General features: G+C 40.6%; 3 protein-coding genes across 3 annotated transcripts; 1 reads left to right on the forward strand and 2 right to left on the reverse strand.

The window, feature by feature from the left end:
• Positions 1–905: 905 nt before the first annotated feature.
• Positions 906–2,941, forward strand: LOC113747063 (DELTA-sagatoxin-Srs1a-like). The gene is made up of 2 exons (XM_027285082.1): positions 906–1,465; positions 2,012–2,941. The coding sequence occupies exons 1-2, from the start codon at positions 1,314–1,316 to the stop codon at positions 2,427–2,429; spliced, it is 570 nt and encodes a 189-aa protein (XP_027140883.1). The 5' UTR covers positions 906–1,313; the 3' UTR covers positions 2,430–2,941.
• Positions 2,942–3,033: 92 nt separating this feature from the next.
• LOC104928682 (all-trans-retinol 13,14-reductase-like) lies at positions 3,034–12,573 on the reverse strand. Its single transcript, XM_010743023.3, has 12 exons — positions 12,108–12,573; positions 11,268–11,450; positions 10,029–10,167; positions 9,817–9,919; positions 9,098–9,293; positions 8,811–9,008; positions 8,003–8,122; positions 6,668–6,806; positions 6,386–6,495; positions 6,041–6,207; positions 4,556–4,715; positions 3,034–4,436 (listed from the first exon to the last, which is right to left on the reverse strand). Exons 1-12 carry the CDS (start codon positions 12,271–12,273, stop codon positions 4,285–4,287), a joined length of 1,833 nt encoding a protein of 610 aa, XP_010741325.2. The 5' UTR covers positions 12,274–12,573; the 3' UTR covers positions 3,034–4,284.
• A 1,691-nt stretch (positions 12,574–14,264) lies between these two features.
• On the reverse strand, positions 14,265–26,016 carry mpp2a (MAGUK p55 scaffold protein 2a). The gene is made up of 14 exons (XM_019256238.2): positions 25,902–26,016; positions 22,741–22,789; positions 21,726–21,826; positions 21,463–21,618; positions 21,032–21,202; positions 20,689–20,796; positions 19,986–20,105; positions 19,651–19,782; positions 19,363–19,465; positions 17,562–17,630; positions 17,294–17,455; positions 16,992–17,194; positions 16,313–16,441; positions 14,265–16,230 (listed from the first exon to the last, which is right to left on the reverse strand). The coding sequence occupies exons 2-14, from the start codon at positions 22,769–22,771 to the stop codon at positions 16,054–16,056; spliced, it is 1,662 nt and encodes a 553-aa protein (XP_019111783.1). The 5' UTR covers positions 22,772–22,789; positions 25,902–26,016; the 3' UTR covers positions 14,265–16,053.
• Positions 26,017–27,330: the final 1,314 nt, after the last annotated feature.

The raw sequence follows: 27,330 nt of genomic DNA on the forward strand, positions 1-27,330 counted from the left end.
TATTTTTTCCCCACCAAAATGCAAAATACAAAGACAGACACACAAAATAATGAATACAAAATAAAAATACAGGTTAAACACAGTTAAAATCCAGAGAAGAAAAGTGAGTCTTAAAAGCATCAACAGACCCAACCTGTCTAAGTTAGTCCAGATATGTGGCATAACCACCAGTTGGCTTCAGTGTGGAAGGTGTGTGTGTGTTTTTGTTTCTGATTACTACAAATTGGCTTTTAATTAGTTTGGACTGAGCTTCCTGGAGGAACAGATTTTTGGAGGAGCAGGTTGGCTTCCATGGCTTGTATAAAAAGGGAACCTTCAAGGCTGACTCCCAGAGCTTTCAGCTGTCCCTCAGAGGTCTTCATCCCATCTAAGAACAGCCAGGTAGGTGTGAGGACCCCGACTTCATACCATGAGCTTCATATCACAACATGTTTCTTACAGGAACCTAAGCAAGCTTGTATTCTCATTGTGCTGCTTGAAGGTTTGAATAATACATTTTAGATAAATTAATATTGTACTGTTTTTGATTATTAAATGTAATGTATTAATGTTATTATTAGTATTGGGTAAATATTGATTATATGGCTCCAAACGGCAATAATTTCCTCATAATTAATTTGCAAGAACGTTTCCTGCCGAGAACTATGTGATTTGGTATCACTTGGCATTTGGGCAGTCCGGCCTCTGCCACCTCCCAGCAAATCTAAAAATAGGTGGAGTGTGCGTGGAGCTGAAGCAGGCTGAATAATGCCCGAGTGCTCATACACATCACCTGTAACGGCACACACCTGTCAGTCAAAACACTCAATCAAACTGTTTTTGTACCAGGCTGTAAACAAGTGTATTTCTGCTGTGAAGTTGGATATTTTAACATGGGGACTTATGGAGATTGATTTGTTCTGTAGCAAGCCTCAAGTGGCTGTTTAAGGAACTGAAGTTTTTGGCACTTCCACAATGGCTTCAACTTCACAACTACGGAGGTTGCTGCTTGTCAGTATTCATCCATAAAACATTATCCTCCATATGGTTTTTTATTAATATGCTGCCCTGTTGATAGAACTTGAACTGGCTGTTCAAGTTCTGTGTTCGTCTTGTTCATTTTTAATGTGTTCATGGGTATAAACAATAATGAACAATGCCAAAGGTCTGCTGCAGTCTTGTGTGTTGGTTAAACAGTTTAACTGTAACAAATAGTATTCGTATAGTTAGCCAAATTCAGCAGTATCGAGTAGCACTGAGTGGTCAACTGTGTTTTGTGTGACTTCAGCTACTGTTCTGTGCTATCTGTCTGAGCAGGTGGTGACACTGCAGATATGGATGTTGGAGATGGTTTCGACATTGCAAATGGGATTTTGGATGCATCACTTTCAATTGGAACAACAATAGCTACCACAATACCGACACAACGCAGGTGCACAGTTGAGCTCACAAATGAGAGTTCTCACTACAGTCTTTGCAACCCCAGGTAAGTGCAACTATTTTTGCTATATGTGGGACTCAGGGCCGGTCTTAGCTATGGGCAATGTGGGCGGCCGCCCAGGGCGCATTCTCCGTGGGGGGCGCACAAGCACAAATTTGGCCAGGACCGGCGCTGGTGGGACTCATAGTAATGTTGGCAATATTCATGGACACCCCCCATTCTCATTTTGTTGTCATTATTTTTAATTATTTGCAATGTGATATTTGTGCATAAGATCAACTAATATTTGCAGTAGGTTAAAAGGTGTATCCAATGTAAAGCTCTCACAGGCACTGTGAGGCCACTTAAGGGTCTTTTTAGTGTAGTGCAAGATAGCGCCAATTAATTAATGGAACCGCAGCCAGCCTGCATGTTGCGATGTTGTCGTGCTGATGTGCTTGTGTTTCTGTGTTGACAGACAGAAGTAAAGAATCTAAAACTCATGCTCGCCTGAGAGTGATCCTTTGTGCTCAAGTGTGCAACATATATATTCTTTTTTATTTAAAACATATTTTGACATCATTAAGATGTTTCAACCATTTTGATCTTTAGAGTATACATCCATAGTGGACGCTGCAGGATCCCTTTTCCGCCTCGCATTCAACCGTCATCGACCGGGCAGGCATTGTTCAGCAAGGTTCCGAACACAGCAACTGGATCTATTGGCATCTTCACCTACGATCTCCACAATATTTCGACAAAAACCTCCTCCATGAAAATAGCTGTGCTGTTTCAGGTGCCCTTTAACCTTCAACTGAAATCCAACATGTACGCTGTGGGAATCCTTGACATCAGCAGAGAGTGTAACCGTGATCTTTTTACTGAGATGTCCAAAAGTACAAACACAACGTTTGTCAGAGGCAAAGCAAAAGGGCCCTCTCTCACTCACTCAAGCCAAAATGTTACCATCATGGCAACAATGTCTAACTGCTACGAGCCTGTTATGAAAGTGCACGTCTGTGACGACTAAGTGAAGGAAATGTGATGTGAATGCTTTGTTTTTCTTTTTAGGGGTTAGGGTTAGGTTTCTGGGTGATTTGGTGATAACAGTCTGATGTGTTGCATCTAAGGTAGTTTTTTTTTACCTGTTTTCACTGCTGTATTGTGTTTTTGTTGCCTCTGGCTTAATCAATGTTTTTTTTTTTTATTGTTCTTTTCATTATCTGTGCTTACAAATAAGGTTTCAATTTGTATTTTAGCATCAGTGAATTTGTCAGCAACATGGCTACATAGATGCAGGTGTTCCCCTTTCAGCACCACTATCAGGCTTCGTATCTTCGTATTTAGAGCTAATTAGCAAATGTCAGCATGCTAATACACTAAACCATAATGTTGAACATGTTAGCATTAAAGCTAGTTAGCAAGCAGGTGTTAGCATTTCTCTCAGAGCATCGCTCACTAGCCTCAAAGAGCCATTAGCGTAGCTGTGGACACCTCTTATAAATAAGTAACAATGACAAAAGATTTTTCTGGAGGTGAATTGAACACACCACATGGTTAATGGAAATCTATAAAAAACATTCAAGTACAAATGTCACCCCTGAACAGTCAGAAAGACTAAACATATATGTATATATGATTCTTATGACTTTTATTTATATTCAAACACAAAAATTGTGCCATCATGTGTAGTTCCTGTTATTGATGACATGCATTAACAGTTATATTAATTCACATTATGCTTTAAAAATATGACCTGTTCTCACCATCTTATAATTTGTAGACAGCATACACAGTCGGGAATTTAAAGAAGGGTTAAGTACACCAGGGGTCTTCAACCTTTTACAGCACAAAGACAACAGAACAGAGACCCGGCAACATGTAACAAATTATTTAAAAATGTGTCACATTTTAAGCCTGGTCTAAAATAACTTTTATATTAACTTTATTCACCTTTTATTTCACTTTATCAACTGTGACAAATTTATCCATTCTGTTTCACTCATATCATACTAGTAACTAGCATTACGTTCGTAAAGTTTTGATTCAGGTTAATTTCGCAAAAAAAAAATACTGTGTTTTTGCCAACACCTTTTTTCCCCCCTAGTGTCTGGTCACATTACTTTGTCATTTTTGTTATATTTATTAATTCTCACAATTTATTTTGGTGAAAATTGTCAATTATTTTGAAAAAAAATTGGTGGAAACCCTGCAGTCGCTGGTTGAAGACCTCTGAAGTAGACTAATCTAACAGGGGCTACATTTAAATATGATTATGTAGTTTTTCTGCATTTTAATTATAACAGATTCCAGTCTGTTCTGAATTTATTTGGTTTACACTGTTATAAATTAATCTATAGACCTTGTCAACTTTTGTGGCTTTCTCAGAATCTGTTCATCTTCACCTGTCTCTGGGCTGAACCACTTTCACTCTTTTCCATCGTCATCTGTTTCTTTAAATCTTGAATCAGCTGCACTTACTTTCTTACTTTCTTTCTTTCTCTGTCTCCACTCCTACATGCTTTCTCACTCTCTGGAAATATAAAACACCTTTATTTTTCAAAATGTAATGATGAATGAAGCAACACTTTAACCTGTGTTAATTTTTGTGGATGAAAGCTTATTGCTCTGAAGCTACTTGAACTAGCTTGAAACGTTTTACCTGCTGGCTTCAGTTTGGAAGGTTTGTTTGTTTTATATCTTGTGTAGGACATAGCTACAGTGTGTGTACAGTGTTAACAGGATACAGTGGTACCAGCATGAGGTAACAACGTTCCAACAAAGAACACAGAATTTTTCTTAAATTTTACAACAGAAACTGTGTGACACTCCAGTTTGATCAGGTGTAAAGTGTGTGGAATTTGAGTAATTAAACATTGTCTGCACTACCAGGACAGCTTATGATTGGTCTTTTTGTTTTTGAGGCGGGTCTTCAGAACTAGGAGGTCAATGTAGAGGAGCTGATTGAGCACGGCAGAGGCGCAGAGCAGTCCACCGTGCAGCGCTCCTGCCATGCCGTTGCAGAAAACGTCCTGACCTGCATACACACACACACACACACACAGACACAGACACACACACACACAGAAACATTAAGCAGGTGTGTCGGTCTCTGTGGAAATCAGACCAGATGAGACTGTGAGTCACCCAGGTCACCTGTTAGATAGAGTCCATTGATGGGTGTCTGCGGCCGTGTCCTGGCAACCGTTTCAGGGGTGAAGCGCTCCAAGTTGTGTTCAGCGCCATACATCTCACCTCTCGGTGCACCCAAATAGTGGCTGTTAGTTAGAGGAGTGGCAGCATCCACCATCACCACCTGAACACATGCATGCACACACCAACATGTCTTTATCACATTGTGAGGACCACGATCCCTGAGTTGTTTTTGAGGGCCACCACTTTGCACACACACACGCACGCATTGTATTTGTAGACAAAAGTACATTAACAGCACATAATGATAAATAGAACTGGGCTTTGCACAATCAATATTTGGACTGGCAGTGTGTAAATTTGCTATATACGACCTTATTATATTTGAGTGAGGTATTACTTTAATTATATTTATGGTAAAAATACTGCCACTGCCCTCTACAGCAAAATAAATGATGATAAAGGCAAAAACCTGTGAAAAAGGTTGGTACGGTAACAGTTTTGTAGATATAGATGTAGCACAGTTATGTGTTCCAAAGGTCAAAAGCTACAGGTAATCACCACGCAGGTTTATTTAGGCTATTTTTTTCTGACTTGGGGGGAGCGGAGCACACTGAAAACACAAAACTAATATATTACCACCGTATTAAAATGATTTAGTAAATGGCTGTCCGATGAGGGATTTGAACCGGGGCCAGCTGCAGCGAGGACTGTAGCCTCCACACATGGGGCGGCTGCTTAGCCCACTACGCTACCGACCACACCCCACATTAAGGTCTTTAAGGGTATTACCTGAAATCCAATCAAGCCTGTCCATTTTTAGTAAGCTATGACCTAGACCAATAAAAAGAATCGAGAAATGTCAGACCTGAATCAAGACCTGATCAAATCATTTCACAATTCCATTGCTCTTAACAAGTTAACATTAATCTACAAACTTCCTTGTTTACTGCCATGTTAACTAAACATTATCTGTGCTCTCTAAGACTATACTGATCTCTGACCTCTGGCCCTTCACCTCCTGAGCATGGACACTTCCTTGCGTAGGTCAATTGGTACGGCCTTGTGATGCATTTTATTACACACAGACACGCACACAGCACTTTCATCATGATCCGCACTATCTGATGGTGGCCAGGTCTTCTCAGATCCACTTGGGTATTACACATGTTGAACAGCCCCGATAATAGAATAGAACCTGACCTGGACCTGATTGACCATATTGAACAGTTAAGGGTCCTGGGACCTAGGGTTTAGGTGGACTTGTGAAGACCTCTATAACAGATACATCTGCTCTTTGCTGCAGTTAAATAGCTGTGTAAAACACTGTTGACTGATAACTTTTAATTAGGAAAAGTGTATATTTCATCTCCTCTTCTCTTCAGTACAATTAGTCATGTATATAGGTATCACTAACGTAACCAACAACATCACTGCATAAATGCACAAGCACACATTCTATATCCACATACAAACATTGGCACAGACCTTATCTCGCAACTGAGGAAAGATTGTTAGCGCCCAGTCCAGCAGCTCTTGGGCCATGCTGTTTTTCAGATCCAGGTAATCCTGTCCCCTTTTGCCAAGCTTTGTCCCCTCCCATTCTTCGAACCATTCATAGCGGGCCATGGTTAGCAACGTCATACAGGACTTCCCTGCAGAGAGGTACGAAGGGGAATTTAGAAAGAGTGATGAAGATATTTCAATTCATTAAACATTTTATCTTTTTGAATGAACACAAACCCTAACCCACAACCTAAAATTTGCTGTTGCTGATGGCGGTATCAGATTTGATGGCAAGTTTACATTTCTGTACATGTAAATGTATGTTACCTGGATGTCTTGTGTTAGATGTAGGATCTTTAGCGGATGGAAAGGTGATGAACATCATAGGAATGTTGCCCAGTACCTGCTCTCGGCTCAGAGAAGAGTATTGCTCCATACTTCACACATCGTTGTATGTACACAAACACAGACACAGAAAAATGCAAGCTTATTAGAACAGCAGCTGCTAAATTCAGAGTAAATGAAGATGAAGTGTACAATGGTACAAGCAGAGAAAGGAACATGAATACTATATTGTTTGAAAAATCGAAAATATTTTTAAAAACCTACAGCGTGTCCAAGTCATTGTCTTTATACATCCAGAAGTTGCTTGAAACAATGTCCAGCTCCTCTTTAGTTCCATCAAGACCAACAAAGACCAAGAAAGAACCCATACCATGACGTACCATACCCAACAGTGACTGGATCTCTGCTCACACAAACACGTTACATGAAATACACAGTCGAAAAACATAACAAATGAGAAAAAATAGCAATTTGATGTTGCATGGCTGCAGTCAGTACTCGAGTTGAGGGGGGATGGGGGGGGATGGCATCCCCCCTGTGGGGAAAAATGGTCAAAATCATCCCTCTTCTAAAATGGTCATCCCTTCTTATGTCAGCGGTGGGGGGCGCCAGAGGACTTCAGGGGAGGCGCGGCGGGGGAAAAAATAAAAATATATCTTACAAAGATATGTCCGAGCTAGCCCCCAAAGAGTAGCAACAAAAATCCACAAAACGACACAGTATGTCCAGCGCGAAGAAACGCTGCTAATGTCTCCTGCTAATGTCTCTGCTTTAGTTTGAATCAGTCATGAAGCTCCTGGTTGTTACATAAAGACAAAGAGGCTTTGACAGTGAAGTGAGACCTCTTGCTGCGATATACTACCTTTGGGATTACTTCATTCTGGATCGTCATTGGTGGGTCAAAGGTGAATGTGGGCGGTACTAATAGATTCTCCTGACTCTGATTGGTCGACAGGTGACAGGTGTCAATCATCCACACTCTGTGTTGTTTTAGCCTTAGCAGCACCGCTAGCTGCTACCTGCTGCTTCATATTCTTTAATACCGCTTGTTTCAAACATCGCGTCGTCTTAAAACTCGAAGTCTTCTTTCCTCCTCCTTAAATTGTGTTTTTTTAAGTGAAGATGTTTTTTAACAAAAATGTGTTTAAATGTATTTAAATATGTTTAAAAACACACAAAGATGTTAAAAACATACACAAAGTTGTGTTTAAAAAAATATTTGAGCACATTCACAAATAAAGATATTTAAAATGTTTTTACAAATATGTTTAAAAAAGATGTGAATGACATGATGTCCATAGTTAAGTGGTTATTGTTTCTTTCCGATAAATAGTATTGTCTTGTGCAGGCCATGCAACTGAGAATGCAAGCTATGAATCAGATGGGATTTAGGATTTGCCATGTCTAGCAAGTCACACTAAAATTGACTAGAATGCAGGAAATTGCATCTAACAAATACAACATTTTCTGGGGGAGGACCCCCAGACCCCCCTGCTGAAAAATATGTCACATAAATGAAAAATTTCACCATCCCCCCTGGTTTCATTTTACAACTCGACTACTGGCTGCAGTTGACAACAAGTCCACATACGACGTTACCTGGTTTTTCTTGTATCTGCTGAGGCAGAAACTTCTGGAAGGTGTTGAAGATTCCGGCATTCGAAATGACAACTGGGGCATGGACCTCAATCTCTTCTTGTCCCTTAAGCACCGTCACACCTGACACACATTCACATTCATTTGTGTTAATCCCAGCTATCCAGCTTGAAGCAGCTCTTTTAAATGTTCCTTGTTTGTGTCTGCCTTTTGGGAATCGCAGTGCTTCGAGTGGTTCCTTTTTAGGGGTTTGGGGTTGAAGTAAGTTATTGTTGACAACGTTTACCACTCTAAATCCATGCTTGAACACAACCAGCCTGTCATGGCCAACCTGTTAATATCCCCACTTCCATAGATGCCAATGTAAGAGTTTCTCCAACATCCACCAAATTTCTAATAATTTTGCTAATGAAAGTTTTAATAAAGTTGCATGAAGCATGCCACTTTTTAAACCCTTTTGGAGGTTTGGACTAAATAATAACCTTAGTCCATGAAGTATTTTTGTTTAGTTTCTTTCAAGGCAAAGCTTGGGGGGTTGACAACACAAGAAGATGACTGAAGCCAGGTGGCCTCTATTATCCAGTCGAGTGAGTCAGCACTGCGGTAGACGAGTTAAGACCTGGAAGACATGCAACTAACTTTGGACTGCTACTGAAATTGAAGGCTCCTGGCTTGACTTGGACTTGCCCCAAAAATGATTAAATAAATAGCTTAATTGCTTAAATAACTTGAAGGGATAAGTAGGGTCAAAGAGGTAAACAGAACACGCTCTGCACACTTGGCACTACATCACAGAATCTGTCTTTCTCACCATATGCCTTCCCTTGCTGGTTGAGCAGGATGCGTTGTACAGGAGCCCTGACCAGCACAGCACCACCTCCCTGCTGAATGACAGGGATGATGTGAAAGGCAAACTCACTGGCACCCCCTCGTGGGTAGTATGCACCACGCTTGTAGTGGTGAAGAAGGAGAGCATTGATGAGGAAGCTGGACTCTTTAGGAGGGACACCTAAAATGACATAATACGGAGCATTGAAGAGGAAATACATAATGTGTGGTGGTCTATGATGCATGTGAGTGTGTGTATATGTCCATCACCATAGAACAGGTAAGCAGACAGCGCCTGCAGGTCCTTGTTCTGTGTGATGCGGGACATCACTTTTGAATGGCTAGTTGCTGCAAGGCAGAAGACTGAAGATATATGATCTAATAGGCCAGTCCAAATCAGGAAGTTAACCAGCCAATATGGTATGATCTTCATGGTTGCAATAAGTGGCGTCCGCTTTGAGGCTAGCTGCAAGAGGAGGACATACATGCACATTTATTCATTAGAATCAATGATAAGCATTACTTGTTGCCAACTATACCCAGAGATGGTTGCTATAGCTGTTGTTAGCTCAGTTTGTTAGCCGGGCTGCCTGGACTGTGAGCTCAGAGCACTGGGGGAGTGTTGGGAAGAGGAGATTTTTAGAACCTGGGCACATGGAAAACGCTGATGGGCAACGGAACCAGAGCTGGGAAATATTTAAACTGGACATGGATGTGTAGAGTCAAACAAGAGAGATTATTTTTCATTTGATGCAGTTGGGAAACGTATAATTTCCAATTCAGTAAAGGGAGCTAAAATCACAGAAGCAACAGCTAGAGCTAGATTTCGGCAAACCAATAGTTTGTAACTGATGACCACTAGTGGCACAGTGACACCACAGAAAAGTGGTGGACTCTCAAATTAAGGTTTGTCAAAGATTTAACCTTTACAATCTCATTTGTTTATCCATCATCCCATTATGATTATCATTGCACTGCTCTCTCTATACCTTCATCAATCTCATGAACTCGTCAATGGCTTCCTCTTCTCCTGGGAACTGCTTCTTCAGACTAGCTGCCATCTCAGTCTTCCCTGCATGGATATGGTACTCCCTGAGAATGACAAAAAAATAAGGTAGGGCTTCATAGTTTTTTGTAGATAAAACATTTTAAAAAGGATGATTTTGGAGCTTTGACTTTTATGTAACAAGACTTGCCCTACCTGCGCTGGTCGGACTGACCCAGGATAACCGTATCAAAGTGTTGCTCCAACCGTGTGAACTGCATCTTTCCATCTGTGATCTGATCTAGAGCGACCTTCAAAAGGCTGTTTTCATGGAGCTGGCCCAGGTAATGGATACCTGTTGGTGGCAGTGAAGTTTTCAAATTAACCAGATTCATATAATGCTGTAAAACATAAAATAACTTTTGTCCACAGTGCGATGGGAATTATTCAAGACATCTTTTTAAAACTGATGTCCTTATGAAGGAGAAGAAAGGAGTAAAACTGAAGCCAAATCCATACTCTAGTATTTAGATAATCATATTGTACTGTTTCTAGTGTTTCCCCTTATGTATCTGCTTCTACTGCGTTCATTGTCCATTTTTATAAAATTCATGAGTTGGAGAGAGAAATTGTTAATTCTGCTAGAGCTCAGTGAGATTTGGTTCAGACACATACAAGGCCACTTTGTTTAAAATAATTAAATTACACATTACAAATGGATGAAAGTACATGAAATCCTTGATGATAGTGGGAGCGTGTATTTGTGGCATGATTTTTGTTTTAACAACTGAGCCTTTGTCTTCCAAAGCAGTCATCACTGTTATGGATAATTATGTGCAGATATAACACACCACACTGATGTATAATGTGTAATCAACTTTAGTCTTTTCTTCAAATTAACAGTGCTAAGCTACATTGCACTTGCAGGGAAAGAAGGATTATACAGTACAGTTGTCCCTCACTATAACGCGGTTCACCTTTCGCGGACTCGCTGTTTCGTGGATTTTTTTAGTGTAATTTTGCATGCTTTTTTTTTACAGCGTACTGAAATACGTGTGAGTTACTGGTAATAATTTTTTATGTGTCAAACCTCATAGCTTGATCATTAAAATTAAATTTGTTGAAAATGTTTGGGCTTGAAAACAGGTTTTGATCTTTGGTTTCATTTACTAATACAGTATTGTACTTTTGTTAAATCTGCGAATGTTTAAAGTTTGAGAGTGTTTAAAAAAGAGAGAAATGTGAGAAAATGTTAATGCCTGTCTGAGAAAAGTGTATGAGTGTGTGGTTAGGGGTTTTACGGCCTTAAAACATGTATAATAATTGTAAAAAATAAAGCTGATTACTGCGCGGATTTCGTCTATTGTGGATTATTTTTAGAGCGTATCCCCCGTGATAAACGAGGGACCACTGTATATACCAATGTATGTCTGTTTGTGTACTTTGGCCTCTTACCCACATCAAACTCAAATCCCTTGTTCTCAAAGGTGTGTGTGCAGCCTCCAGCCTGGTCATGTTGCTCCAGAACTACAACCTTCTTTCCAGCTTTTGACAAAAGTGCTGCTGCAGTCAAACCTCCCACACCGCTGCCAATCACCACCGCATCCAGAGCAGGGGGAACGCGGTCCACACGGAAACCTGTGGGGAGCACACATCACATTTGAACACTTTCATGGCATTCATTCATAGCCAGGGCATCAGTAAAGTCACTAGGAAGCCTTGTGCTGATCCATTTGTTGCATGTTATTTCACTGAATAAATAAAACTTTGGCCTACTTGCAGCACTAGGCAAAAAGTTCAGAGTGAGTTCAAAGATCATTAGATGTAACATCTAGCTCTTGTGAATATCTTTGAACTCTAAACCCCAAATCTCCTATCTCATGGTGACACTGGAGCAAAAGACAGGGGATCCCTAAAGTCAGGCAAGTGTTAATATGTGGACAAGTGATGGTACAGTGCAAAGATGCCTCTGGATGCCTCTACCATTCTGGCCAGGGACAGATCATCACTGTGGAGGATTACTACAATAAGGGTCTTGGTGAAGTAGTACTGTCAACATTTGGCTGGCAGTGTCCAGTGTTCTCTGCAGTGAAAAGCCCCAAGATATGCTTGACATTGCAGATGCCATGGATCAGGCCTTTGCAAAAGGGACTGAACCTGATCTCCCACTCACTATTCTATTGCATCACAATCAACTTTCTGCCAACTTCAGCAGATCAGACAGTCCCCAAAGTCAGTAGGTTTCATCCTCTGCCAGTCATCAAGAGACACAAGATTCCAGTTTCTGGATCTTACCTTTCTTCAGCCTGTCGTCCCTCTGCTTCCTGTCTGTGACCAAGGGTCCTGGTGGCCTCAGGCATGTCTCACTGAACACCTTGTAGCGTTGCGCGGTGGTCAGGAAGAAGATGATCACCGCCACGAGCAGCAAACAGCTCGATATGCCTAGCAGCCACCACCACATCGTGGGGATGAGAAGGAAAACTGAAGAAATGATCCAGAAAGAGAAGGTATAAAGAGAGGAGTGAAGGATAAAGAGCTATCGTCCAACAAAGCTTTCCCTCAAGAAGAGCACCAAACTGCAGAGGAGGAGGTGACTGAAGTGAGGGGTGGAGAGAAGGAAAAGGAGGATAGATGGAGGTAGATGCTTACTAAGGTTAAAGGGGATAAGTAAAAGGACATATAACATGTGACATTTTGGAAATTAAGACTCCACAAAGAGCAAAGTGGATAAACCATTCTCCACACCAAGAACATGAGACTAGCAGAGAAGAGAGCACTGCCTGTTCATCACTTTGTCAGGCTCCATTCAGACCTGTGCACACACCCAGAACCAATTTTTGTCTGGTTGCTAAACTGCCTTAGGATGAATATATTTTACAAAAATCTGACTTTAGAGCTGAAATCATTGTGGTTTCACTGCATGACTGTGAACAAAGATGCTTTCAGAGCTGAGATGCTGTGACTCGGATACTTGGCTTTCTGGATAAATGTGCTGAGGAGCTTGCAAGTCCATTATCACACAGTGTGTTCACTACTGGCCATGTATTAATGTGTAATATTTTACTATTTAATTGAAGGTTTTGCAACACTGGCTTGATATTTTGTGTAATATAAGACCATTCACACATTTTTCTTTATTGATACATCATCCCAGCCCCCATTTTGAAACTTTTTTAGTACTTATCTAACAGCTGTTCCATTTTCTTTCCATGTGAACTGTAATCCTCACTTTTTGATATATATTTGTTTCATTTTAAAGATGTTTTTATCTTTACCTGCAGAGAAATCTACCATTTAGGGGCAAGGCTGAACACCAACACCGAATGTCCATAACCAATGTCCATTGATTGATGACATGATTGTATGAAGGATATTATTACATGGAATGAAAATTTGGGGAAAGTGGTCTCCATGCAAAGAGAAAGCCAGACATCAACATCTAGAAATGCTGCTCATGTGAGACGGACTGACAGGAAGTGGAAAAATTTAATGTCCTGTCATGTCCTCTAGCTAAAGCATCCCAACTTTGTTGAAATCTGGGTTGTACCAAGCCTTGGAGGCACCTCTGTTTGGTGGTGTGACTGCCCACCATGACCACATGAGATCTGACAGTCAGGAGGTCCAGGATTTCAGCCATGCCATCTTGATGTTGTACAAGAATACATATAGTGTCTTGTAGAAACTGTGACTACACTGAGGAAGATTCTACTGAAAAAACAAAACAAAATCACAAATGATTTCAATCAAATCAATACTTTATTCAGTATGGACAGAAGCATGAACTGTTTCACTCTACAATTATAAGTCCTACAACAAAATTACAAATTCAAGCTTTATTCACTGTGCATTTTACTGTAGACATTCTATTTATTGAATTTAAACTGAATTGAACTGTCAATCATTGTTTCTGAATACAAAATTGGTAAAGACAAATTACTTTAAAATTATAATTGTACTTTTAAATGTACATCAGATATAAGATACAGTGAGAAAAATGGTTTTATTGCATTTATCAGATTTCGTAGAAAAAAGGACACAGTGAGGTTTTGGAATGTCGAGAGAGCAACAAATCTAGTGTATCTCAACACTGATCACTCCAGAAATCCAAATATAGCTGCCAGACAAACAACACTTGTAAAAACTAGAGCTTTTCAAAGGATAAGCCACTAAAAATGTCTCCTCCAATACACCTATGTTTCGTATATCGCTAAACATTTAATTGTGCATAAGAAGGATTCAGTAGCTGCCACAATTAAAAGATTAAGAGTACAAACAAGCTGCTCAATGAGCTCTCTGCAGTTGGCACCATGGACAGTGTTACATGTACAGATGCCTAAGTGTGCGACACAACATTTGGAAAGCAACAGGATAAAAAAAAGATGACACTAATGTCTTGAAAATTCAATTTTCTTCATAATAATGATTTCATTTTGTCGTTTTCTTGTTGTTGTGTTCTTCCCTCGTAGGCTGCTGTAAACATGTTGTTACTGATGACATTCTGAAAGTTATCACTAAAGTGTCACATACAGTAAATACTAGACAATCTCATACTTGCTGAATTGGTATCTATTATATCGTTGTGTATCTACATGCTATCTACAAACTGTTTACAACTTTACAACTAAATACAGCAGGTAGGTAAGAAAAAGGAAAAATAAATAAAAAGTGCAAATTAGAAAAGATTGTATGAGTGGGAAATTCAGATGAAATACAATGTGGTAGTAAAAGAGCTTCTGTTTTCTGTGTTTAGGGTTACTTGTTGAGGGGTTTGCAAAGCCCCCTTTCTGAACCACACTTGGGGTTTTTTAGATCTCAGGCTGTGTTCATGACCTTTTTCAACTGATATATTTAATGCATCTGATCTTGTGTTTAGATTGGGAGTTGCTACATCATGTCAGAGTTAACTGTTCCATATCAAATAGGTAGTTGTGTTGTTTGATTCAAGGGTTTAGTTGATACTGTGATTGGCACACTGCTCAGACACCAATATTTTATTAAGAGCAAACTTTCTAGTTTCTATTTCTAAACCGTTATGTGGTCGACGAGATTCAGCATCCACTAATAAAGACCTGGTCACACCCATAAGTGGTGCAGCGAAATCAATATTTGTACCGTTGCTTGGTGACCTATTCTTAAAGTCATACTAGCTATCTGGACTAGCGCTAGTCAGTCACAACAGCTCCCTCAGCTTCCATATTTCCCTCTGTTGTTCTGTTTTTTTTTCCACGAAAAAGAACGAAAAAAAAGCTCACTTGGCTAACAAGCTTAGTACTGTTTAGTTAGCAAATTCATGGACTTGTTTGTTGGCTTGATAATGGGACAATACCAGAGTATTTGAGAGACTTATGAGCACCATTAAGTCAACTCAACTGCCTTCAAACCTTTTCTCTTTTGGGGAGGTGTTGGATAAAGGTGGATGGTTTAACACAGATAAAATAGTGTCATCAGCATACGTAGATGAAGTTGTCATATGGTGGACTTTCTACACATCCAGCAGACACAGAGTAGCAACACTGGAATTAATTTTAGAAAAAAAAAATTCTAGCTCCTTAGCTGCTAAATACTCCATCTATTTCTGTCTCTGTACATTGTGTTTGCGTGCAACAACATTAAATAAACACAAAGTTAAGAAAACAAACGCAGACAGAGAACAGATGGAGTGTGAGGTTGGTGTTCGATTATACGTAATCAAGTATAACATACTGGAATAAAAACTAATTTGGCATGAGGAACTCTGAGGCTTCTGCATTGTTCTTTACACAGCAACTGAAGTGCTGCATGTGTTCAAATAATCATAAAAAGATTAACAATAATAGAAACTGCTTGTCTATTTCATTTCACGTTGTTATAAGACTTTTGGTTGTTGTTTTTGAACTGCCAGACAAAGTCATTAGTTTTAGATATCTGTATGGTGACTTGTGAGTTATGAGCAATGTGTTATGTGAGCAACATTTTAGGGAAAACCTTTGGTCAGTTCAATGAAAAATAATCAATAAATAAGGTTTTTATGGTAAACTTTACTAGTCCTCGCAGCTTGCAGATCAACCATCAGTACTGACCTGTCTGATCATGAAATGTAAACAAAGACAAAGTCTGCTGATGATTATCAGTAATGGCACAATGAATTTAAAAACATACAAGTCTTTGAATGAAACTCACACACACACACACCATGATGTGTTCAGGTAAAATTTGTTGAATTTCTGACATTTAGGACTTGCATGATTTTTCCTCCTCCTCACTAGAACACCCAGGTGACGGGGACCCACTGGGGGTTTTTAGAAACTGTTTCCAGGGCGGCCTTGACGGTGCGGTACGTCTCATCCAGGTTGTCGTTGATAATGCTGAGGTCGAAGTAGTGACCGAAAGCTGCCTGAATTTTTGCGCTCTCGTCGCACGTCCTCTGCAGCTCCTCGTCCTGAGACAGAAAACATGTGACTTTGTTACTTACTGGACTCTTATTGGAATCACAGGACCTCTTCTCTCTAAGTGTTTCTTACCGTCAGTGTCTTAGCAACCACCCCTGCCTCTGCAGCTGATTGGTTCATTGCCTTGAGTACTTCGAAGTCTGGAGACTGAAGGAACACCACATAGGGCAAGAACTCAGAGGTCCTCAGCACTTTGACAGACTAGAATGAAACACATTCCAGAGTTTAAACAACCATGTTCAGAGAGTCCTGACTGGTCACAGTCAATGACTAACTCAACACCAGTTGATGTAAGATGGCCTTAAGCAAGGCACATGACACTCAACTGACTGAATGGAGTTCCTCGGTGGCCAGCGTGGACTGATTATACCGGCTTCAAGATAAACTACCACTCAGCCTTAGAAAGTATTTTAGCCCAGAACTGGTTTCACAGCTCAGAACTCTACTGTTTTATTCACAGCCTTGATTTCACCCACAGCAGGCAGCTGTTTTTACTGTCCAAACAGACAAAGTTAGAGACTATGGTGAACATACTGGATCATTTAGCCTTTAATCTCTAAAGAAACAGATATGTCCCCTGATGAGTTTGTAGAGATCAACACACAGCTAAACAAGAGTGAACATTTGACAGAAAATTCAAAATGATTGCTAATGTTGCTCCGTGTCTGTGTACCGTAACAACTTTATTTGCAGATGACATGACTGTATTTATGCTTAAAAAGGGTGTTAAGTTGGTGGTGCACGTGCAGACCTGAGGGTTGGCGTCCAGTATGCAGACACGTCCAGCCTCCACCACCTCATGTATGGAGTCGATCTTGAGTCCGTACAGGTTGCCGTCGTATTCTCCGTGTTCAAGATAGTTCCCGTTTTTGATGTCAGCTTCCATCTTGCTGCGGCTGGTAAAGGCGTACATCCGACTCTCACGGTCGCCCTTTTTGGGCTTTCTGGACGTGTCTGAACACAAAAACACACTCATAATTTATACATAAATCTTAAAGATTACAACTTCAATGTAGCCAACAATATATAACTTTAATATATCAGATTTCATACATGGAATAGTGGTTCCAAAGAGAAGCGGATCCCTCAGTAACAGCTTGTTCTTCAGTCGCCGCCTCCCCACACCCTGGGCACCAATCAAAATCAGAGTTTTCCTTTTGAAAGGCGGGACTTTGGCAACCTCCTCATACAGCAATATCTCATGTCTGTCGAACTCTGAGGGAGGAAGTAAGTAAGGAAAGATGTAAGATCAGGTAGTAGGTTCAAACAAATGACAACAGGTTTTATTTCAAACAAATGACAACAGGTTTTGATTTATTACCTGCATTTTTAGTGGTCACATACATCATCTTCTTCTTCTTCTTCCCACCAACACCAGTACAAAGATTTCCTGTCATATAAATGGAGCATGGCACTATTCAGACACTGGAGTCTCATTGTCACATGTCATGATAGGAATTAATGTCATTAGGGGAATTAGTTCTACTAGCACAGTCCTCTTTGCTGCTCATATTTAAAAGATTCCTTGAAGACCAAATCTAACTGTATAACTCTCGGCTATAAATGGTCCTTACTTGACCTAAATGTCTCTGACTGAAAGAGAGATTTGTAGAAAATTACAACATCATGGAAGGAAAAGTTGAATATTTTAAGAAAAGCTTTCTTGAGAGTTAGACAGGAAGACTGATACCACTTTCATGTCTAACTATGAAGTCACGGCTGGCAGCTAAGGAAAAAAAAAAAGGATTTTATTGATACCAATGTCATTATCATTATCCTTTATTAATTCTTGTTATTCTTTATTTATACTATAACTCACTACAGAACAGGAAGAAGGAAGAGAGAACAGTTGATTTAGAAATTTACAGTGTTCAAGTTCCTCTGATTATTTGTACTTTGGATATCAACTCAAACTATGCCATTTCACCACTAGATGGCGGTGTAAACAACAGAAGACTAAAGATGGGAACAACGGCACAAAAAGTACAGTTGGAAAGGTTTAACAGTAATAGTACAAGACACGCCCTAACTTTGCCTTCAACTCTTAAAGGTCCAGTGTGTAGAATTTAGTTGCATCAAGTGGTGTAAACAATGCATTGCAATCTCCTCACATCCACATCACCTTCTTTGTATAAAGAAGAATCTACACTTGAAAGGCCCTGTCTAGAGGAAGTATGTAGTTTGTCTGTTCAGGGCTACTGTAGAAACACAGTGTTTCAACATGGTGGCCTCCATGAATGAGGATCTGCTCCCACTGTAGATATAATAGGATATTTTTTTAGTAACAAAAATAAAAAGATTCTTATTTTCAGGTGATTGTACATGCATGAAATAATAGTTATGAATATTATAGTCCATGTTTACCTTATTCTGAAAAACAAAGGCCACAAATAAAACACACTGCCCTTTTAAGCTTTGCAAATGGTCCAGAATGCCGCAGCGCGACTGGTTTTCAATCAACCTAAAAGGTCACATGTCACCCCACTCTTCAGCGACCTGCACTGGCTGCCTGTAGCTGCCAGAATTAAACACAAAGCTCTGACGCTAGCCTACAAAACCATCTCAGGATCTGCCCCTGCCTATCTCAGCGTCTTACTAAAGGCTCACATCCCGACCAGGGCGCTACGCTCCGCTCATACAAACCGTCTAGTTGTACCCTCGCCTCTCGCAAAGCGAGGTCACTCTAAACTCTTCTCTGTGGTCGTCCCCAAATGGTGGAATGACCTACCAACGGCTACTAGAACAGCAACATCCCTTTCGACCTTTAAAAAACTTGTAAAAACCTTTCTGTTTCGAGAATGCTTCCCTGCCTAACAAAACTAACAAAACTAACAACTACTCTGTGCTCCTTTACACCTTTCTCAGCTTATGTCCTCCTCTGTAAGTCGCTTTGGATAAAAGCGTCTGCTAAATGCAATGCAATGTAATGTAATGTAATGTAATGTAATTAAGTCGACTCTACTTGCCCTAAATCTCTAAATCTTGTTCATGTATCACTCAGCATTAAAAGCTCCTGCTCACTGTCATCATTATTAACTAATTCACTTTTATTGTTTTAATTTTCCTTATTAATTAGTTCTTTCATTGATCATCAGCATCTTTTTCTTCTTCTTTGCTGTTACCTGCAGGTGTCAGTTCCACATCTCTCTTGACAAATGCTTTCCTCTTCTCCTCAAGCATCTGACTGGGAATCAGCCCTGCGCTGCCACCTTCAACATGACGGGCCTGTATAACACAGACACACACACACACACACACACACACACACACACACACACAGAATATATGCATAACAAAAATACTGAAATGACTGAAATTATCAATAGAAAATGAGCAGCTCTCTGAAGCTTCACAAAGAACTGAAAAAGCATGCACACATGCACAAACAGTAAACTGTTTTTGTACTCCACCTGCCACCAGTTGACGTCATCCTGGTTAACTATCTGCAGGATGTCTCCTGTCTCAAACCTTAAGGCTGCCTCCTTACATGGAATCAGGTTGTCATTGGCTGGGTCGTAGTCATAGTGACACTTGAAGAACACCTTGAAAAACACAGATGTAGACACATGTCTTTATCACATTACGCACTCTTGTCTGTTTGTGTGTCCTCAGTGATGCATTTGACAATGTTTGATATTTATTAGATATAATTTCTGGACATTTCATAATTCACAGCACCCAGCAACACACGACTGGTATAAAGACCACCCGTGTCTTTTCTTTGTGCAGTGTTTGGATCTGTCACCTGTCTTGGTGGTATGGCTTCATGGTAGCTGGGCAGTATCTTCAGAACTACACTTCCACAGGCTGCTTGCAGCTCCTCCTGCAGCACCCTGGGGTCCTGGCCCACCTCTCGTCCATTCACCTGCCAACACATTGGATAACAGAAACTTTCTGATCTGATGTATAAATACATTTGGAGCATCGTGCTTATTGGGAGATAAGCTTAGTGAACCAAAAACATTAAAATGGAGGACCCAGGACAGAGCCCTGAGGCACTCCACAGTCATACAGAAGAAAGATAGTTGATTGTTGAGTCTCATTCCCAGATCGTCGTCAAATGCTGATGTTTACATGTAAACAAAGTGGCTCAGAACGTTACAACAAATAAAGCATCAGTATTTGACGACCTGGTTGCAGGAACGCCACCTCACAAAAGATCAGAAAAGGATAAGCTATTACATTTATTTGTTTTAATCTTTGGATGAAGCCAGGCTGTTTCCCTCCATGTCCTTTTGTGCTAAGCTATCCTGGTTGCTGGCAGTAGTGTCATCTTACAGACATCTTAAAGACATGACAGTGTCTCTTATCGATCTTATGAATGAAGATTACAAATAAGCGTTTTTGAAACACCAAATCTAAGGTTTCCAAAGTCAAGGAACAACTTCAAACTTCAAAAAAATGGCAGGGGTCAGGAAAGATCACACTTATGTAATGGTCTATCTTACCTCTTTGATGATATCTCCAACATGCAGCAGTCCTTGCTGATCTATCATCCCTCCGTGGAGGATGCGAGCAATTATCAGCTCACCACCCTCTACCTTGAATGTCACACCCTGAAACACAATTAAGCATTATTTCATCATCATCATCATCATCATCATCATCACTGATAATAAAAATAGGCATCTACAGTAATAAGTAGAGGTAAACGATAAACTACTGTTGTCCACTGTTAATCAATGTTTTGAATCTTCATCTTTAAATTGCAGATTAATTGTTTTTATACCAAACATAGAGAAAAAGTGGAATGAACTTCACCGTGTCAACTTATGTTTAAATGTTACCTACCAGATGCTCCCCCGCCACTTTGCGTATGCCCACCATGCGGATTGCGTCAGGAGGCGGGTGAAGGCTGGGTTTGTGGCCTTCCTCTGGCTCGTGGTCCACAAAGTCACATGGGCTGGGGGGTGGGCTGTCACATGTCTGGGATGCGACTGAATCATGAGTCTCTAGTAAAGACTGACAAGGCAAAAAAGAAAAAGAATCTGTATTAGACATAAAATATTAAAATTAGTAATCCTATTTGCTTTTTTTGGTCAAATTCTAACTCAAAGTTTTAATGTGTGTGAAGGTATGACAGTCTGATCTCTTGTTTGCAAAGGTTTACAAAAAACAATTTAGTGTCAGATTCAGCAAAAGATTGTGGTGTTATAACAGGATCAAAATAGACAAAGGGTGGCCTATATTTTTCACTGTTTTGGCGTGTGTGTGTTCTTCACCTGGAAATGAGGCTGTGTGAGGATGCGGGCGAGCTCAGCTGCAGTGTTGGATCGGTGTGTGAAGGGGTCCAAGTCTCTGAGGATCTCCTGCAGAAGCTCCATGTTGTTTTCCCTCACTGGAGACAGACGCTGCTCCTTCAGGCCCTTCTCTTGCTCCTAACACACACAGACATACACACACAAAGACACAAAAATGACATGAAAGAGACGCACAAATCCATTCCCCTATCTTAAAAGTGTGTGTGTGTATTTGTGTATCACACCAGAGGGCTTTCCATGATGCCTTTGAGGTAGATGAGGTCCAGGTCATTGGCCGTGGTGGAGCTGGTGGTGCTATCACTCATTGCGTCCAACACCTGGGGCACTACACACACACACACACACACACACACACACACACACACACACAAGAGAGACAGAGAAACAGGGAATGAGACATGAGACAGTGACAAGTGAGACAGAGCCTTTCAGGCTGTGACTGTAGTTTCAGTTATTTCCAAGTCAAAGCCCTCCTTTAGCTACAAAGATAGTAGCAAGCTGCTGTTACAACTAAACATGTACGCTAACCATTCAGTGATGACGATACAGAAGACGCTGCACTTCATGATTTTTTGGTTTGTCTTGTATCAAAGGTTGTGACAAATCGCACAGGGCGGGGCATTCCCTTAATTTTGATGGAGCAAAAGAAAAAAAACATAAAATATAAAAAACGTTTTCATGAATCCCAAATCTCAAGTTTGAGTTAAGCCTCAAGTCTTTTGGGGGAAAGTCTCAAGTCAAGTCTGAACACTGATACAGGCCCTTTTCTCTGAGAATCAAGATAGAGCTGCAGTGTGTAAAAACTGTATGTGATTATATCATCTTCCACGTTATTCTGATGGCACAGCTTTCCCTCAGGACAGGTGTCTCAGTCAAATCCGTAGCGGGAGGAGGAGGAGTGCTGCCGTCTGCCACTGAGATGTTCCAACGTCAGACTGCTTCAAATCACAGGGGGGCTTTGATCAATGCACGTTTTTTTGTAAAAGTAAGATCCCTTAATGAAGTGAAAGATGATATTAAATTTACTTCAAACCATCTTCAAAGAGCAACATCCGCAGCTTCTACTGCTACTGTTAGTTTAACTTCAGTTTGTTATTCTGAACTGGTGTTCAGAATAAGAGTTTTTACCCACTGAAGAGCCCCTCTGTAAACGGGTCGTGAAGAGAGGGAGTGTGAATAAAGAAAACATCATATGCTGTGCTGCTAGAAGCTAACGTGTAGGAAGGTGTCTGGTCTCACCAGGTTCTGTCCTGGTAGAGGCCACCGGCATGGTATAGCTTCAGTCAATCTGAGAGAGAGAGAGAGGCAGAGAGAGAGGGCAGCTGAAAGGGTGACATTTTAGAAAATACAGGGTTGTTACGTCAAAACAGAGAGTTTACTTCACTCAGTACAGCTCCAAACAGAACCCGGTGTTCAATCAAAGTCTAGACTCCGTCAGTGAAATTAAAGGAATGGTTTGACATTTTTGGAAACACACTTATCGGCTTTCTTTCCAAACATTAGATGAGATGATAGATGGCGCACGAGCTTTCATGTAACGCGCCACAAACATGAAGCTACAGCCAGCTGGCAGTGTGCGTGCAATGCTTGTGTTATTCCACTGCAGCAGTCGTATGCAAACTCCTCCTTTTCCCACCCATAACACACACACACACACACACACACACACACACACACACACAAGGTGGTGACATCAGCAAGAGAAGGCGTAGCCCCCAGCGATTGTTCTGGAATTGAGCATCCACATTCAAAGAGAGAGAGAGGGGAGGGGCATGTGGGCGTAGCTAATCTATATATCGCCATGACAACAGACACAATACAATGGCAGTTTGGGGAGAGAGAGGGGAACAAAGAGGCACACACCCCCTTTAACTATATATGAAATCCAGCTTTCTATCTATCTATCTATCTATCTATCTATCTATCTATCTATCTATCTATCTATCTATCTATCTATCTATCTATCTATCTATCTATCTATATCTAAGTGCTATAGCCCGTGGCTGCCATAGAAACCAGTCCTTGTTCAGTTTTTCCTTCACACACACTTGTCCGTTGCTGTTTATGCTAGAGTAGGCATTACACAACACATCAGCACAGAGCAGCAGGAGAGAGCAGAGAGAGAGGATGATGTAAAAGAAGAGCTTTGAACAGGAGAGAACACGAGGATAGAAGGATGGCTGAATAAAAGTCGTGATATCCGTTTTTTTCTTTCCATTTGGTCTCAAATGAATCCAAATAATGAATCAGTTATCAAAATAGTGGTTTTCATTTGAATAATTGACAAGTAACGAATTGGTTTAATTAATAACCAAAAGTAGAAAAGCGACATTTGATAAAGTAACTCTCCCAGAACTGAAACTTTAAAGCAACATTGTGTAACTCTGTCGTAAAATAACAGATTAAAATCATATTGATGTTCCGCTGACTTCAGTATGTCCATTCTCACACTATGTAACTTTATTGCTCAGGGGACGATCATCCATGAAAAGTATGCAACACTTTACAGCACTACGTCACACACCACCAACTAACTGACTGATTTTGGTGAAAGTGGATCATATTTTATGTCTCCACATGCTGTGCATCAACTCTCTGTGATTTACAGAGTGTCCTGATGGACAGTGAAGTAATCTGCTGTGAACTGTAGCTGCTGTTGGCCAATATTAGCTCAGTTTGTTAGCCAGGCTGCTTGGACTGTGAGCTCAAATCACTGGGGGAGTATCTGTACTTTGTACTGCAAGGAGGAGGTTTTCAGGTGGGGGCCACGGCCAAATGCTGACAGGGAACAGAGCGGGTGCCAGAATCAGAGCTGGCCAAGTAAGCGATGAACTCAGCAGCCTCTATGGACAGAATGACAGAGACTTAGAGACTGAAGAGGACGTTAAAGGATGAAGCTAAGAAGGGGAAAGGAGAGAGTGAGCGAGCAACTGGACAAGAGTAAATCTGGCACTGACGTTTAGTCGTCGGTGAGAGCTTGGTGAAACAAACGACTGAAAGACAGACGCCGAGCTGTAATTTTGCATGCTACAGTAAGATAGCAGGAAAATGCTGCTTTCAGCCTCATAAAATATGAACATTTCCAGCTTTTCTCTGTCTTATATGATGTTAAACTAAATATTTTTGAGACTGGGATGCATATTCACTATTTTTTGACCTTTTAAAGACCAACAATTAATGAACTGATCTAGAATAATCTGCAAATAATAGTTAGCTGAGGTCCTAAAATTGTTGTAATTAACACAACTAGCGGGGATTCAGCGTTATTGAAAATAAGGAGGGGAAAAAGCTGAATATGCACACACTAATTACTGATCTCACACTGCTGTGAACTCCATCTGCTCCTCACATACCTTTCTCCCTCCATCCTGTGTTATTCCACTTGTCTCCTTCTCTTTTTCTCACCCTTTCTCTCTCTCTCTCTCTGTCTCCATGCTTTCCCTCGCTCACATGCCCCCTAATGATCCCTCCTCTCCTGTCCTCTGCCTAATTTACAACCCCCCCTTCTCCAACACTGCCCCTCCTCCCTCCATCTCCCACCATCATCCATCTGCTCAGCTGCACCAATATGTAAAGAAACAAATGTTCCCAAGTGCACACACACGCACACACACACACACACACACACACACAGTAGGGCATTGTCTTGTAAACATAACTTGGTTTCAGCTGTGTCGTTGTCCATGTATTGAACCCATTTTTAATATTACATAATTCATGAATTAAGTTACCTTGATTTGAAGATACCAAACCAAATGCCCCATCTACGTTTAAAATAATAACATTTAAGATAATATTCCATCATTTTCAGTGATGTTTACCATAATCTGCATGGCTGCATGAGTGTAGTGGAGGGTGTGTTTGACGGGTGGGGGTGTCAAGTGCGTGGTCACGGTTTCTTTTTGACGTCACCTGATCCCCATCAGCAGTGCTCGTGAGTGTTTCATACACTCTTACCTTTATTATTAACCCTTTTTAATGTTAACGCTGGTGTCATTTGCAGTACTCAGAGTGTGTCCAGCGCACACACACACGCACACACACACACACACTCACGCAGAAGGGTCTTGTAATTAGTCTCAGGGGTCACATATAACAAAGCGTGACGCACGCAGACACACACACACACACACACACACACACACACACACACGCACAAAGGCTACAGACAAACACAATGCTAACATAACAACAACATAGATGCGTTCTGTTACAAACATCCCCACGCGCGCACACGCACGCGCCCTTGTAAAGCCAGTGATACGAACATTAGCACGAGCCTCGGCAGGAGGCGAAAGAAGAAAAAGAAGCACGAGACGCTCAACAGTGACTGTAATAAATATATAAATAAAAATAAAGCGAATAAAGCCGCCATGTTTGTTGTGTCGTTGTTCACCTACCTTTCTACACAATGAGACACGCTTCCCGCTGTCTGTGATGTCTCGTGCGCTCCTTGTTTTCGTCTGGCTTCTCCGTCAGCGGCAGCGAGTCTGTCAGCTAAACATGTAAACATGCTACACGACTTCCGTTATTATTTCAAAATAAAACCCTTCTGGTCAATAATACTCATCGTTTAAACGTAGATATACGCTATAACTATTCTTGTTGACGTGACATCAAATGGGAATGAACCTTCACGAGTTAACCGCATGCCTTAACTATACAGTATGCAATATGAAGTAGGTAAAAGTTTCATTTGGAACATTTCATTTGACGGCAGATTTGATACATTTCCGGTTAATTTCTACATATTCCCAGAAACTTTACACCTATGGATGCGGTACCTAGTATTATAACCATTGGCGGCACAGTATATTACATGAGTATTAAAGGAACAATGCAAATTTTCCCCCTATCTGTTTTTTTAATTTTCTTTTTGTTATTATTAATTATAATTTGCAGTTAATTTAAAACACCTTAAAGTAGCCAGAGCTGAAACTGTAACACAGAATTAAAGGCTGGACCAGAGGGAATGACATGATTGGGCTAATCAATAACCTATCAAATTAAGAGCATGAACATTTCCTCTCTCTGTCACACAGCCACTTAGATTAAACTCTCTTCGGGTGACCCTAAAAAAAAACCTTGTGACTGCATTGCATAAATAAACGTTCAATGAGTGTCTGTCGTTTTCATGTTATGTAATCTAGATTTTCTAGCTGATAAGGGAAAATGAACACAAGAAAAATCCAAAGTTGCAGCTTTGCAGTTTGAAGCATGCTGTAGCAGCAGGTGTAAACCCACATGTGAAAACAGTGCAACAGCATCATGCAGTGGAAAGATTTGATAATTACACCTAAACTGAGTCGACATGTGTCAGCTGAGGTGATTTGATGGAGTGACAATGATGGGTATTGCTTCATACAGCTCAGCAAGGATAATGTGATACAGAAGTAATCTCTTGGGAGCAACAGGGTAATACGGGGTACAAATGGTAATGTGGGGTTTATTTTCTGTATTTGTGTTGTTGTAGCCCAGCTCATGCTCTGCAGCAAAAATGGAACACCAGACGAGTTTACAAGCTGTGAAGAAGCATATTGATTTGCAAAATTATAAAAGGAGGATGGAAAGGATGGAAACAGTGTGTAAGTCAGCAGTTGGTAATATAAGCATGTATGGATGCATGGTAATGTCTGCAACAAACAAAACATGAAAAAGAAATGTGATCAGTGTTACCTGCAGTTAAACACAATGTTTTCTTTGTGAATTGCTATGTGCAATTCTAATAGGTATTGTAATGTAAATGATACTGTTAACAGTCAGTCAGTCGTGTTGATCCGCATCATTTGACTCACTGATGACAAGGAGCTGCTAAACACCACTGTAGGA

Source organism: Larimichthys crocea, chromosome XII (genome assembly GCF_000972845.2).
Source record: "Larimichthys crocea isolate SSNF chromosome XII, L_crocea_2.0, whole genome shotgun sequence".
In the NCBI taxonomy this organism is placed as follows: domain Eukaryota; kingdom Metazoa; phylum Chordata; class Actinopteri; family Sciaenidae; genus Larimichthys; species Larimichthys crocea.

Coding starts and splice junctions, on each gene's coding strand:
- LOC113747063 (XM_027285082.1), top strand. CDS start 1,314: ATGGATGTTGGAGATGGTTTCGACATTGCAAATGGGATTTTGGATGCA. Junction 1,466..2,011: donor TACAGTCTTTGCAACCCCAG/GTAAGTGCAACT, acceptor TTTGATCTTTAG/AGTATACATCCATAGTGGAC.
- LOC104928682 (XM_010743023.3), bottom strand. CDS start 12,273: ATGTGGTGGTGGCTGCTAGGCATATCGAGCTGTTTGCTGCTCGTGGCG. Junction 6,807..8,002: donor GCAGATACAAGAAAAACCAG/GTAACGTCGTAT, acceptor TTGTGTGAGCAG/AGATCCAGTCACTGTTGGGT. Junction 6,208..6,385: donor ATCTAACACAAGACATCCAG/GTAACATACATT, acceptor ACCTCTCTGCAG/GGAAGTCCTGTATGACGTTG.
- mpp2a (XM_019256238.2), bottom strand. CDS start 22,771: ATGCCGGTGGCCTCTACCAGGACAGAACCTG. Junction 21,619..21,725: donor GCATCATGGAAAGCCCTCTG/GTGTGATACACA, acceptor TGTGTGTGTTAG/GAGCAAGAGAAGGGCCTGAA. Junction 16,231..16,312: donor TGGTTGCTAAGACACTGACG/GTAAGAAACACT, acceptor TTTCTGTCTCAG/GACGAGGAGCTGCAGAGGAC.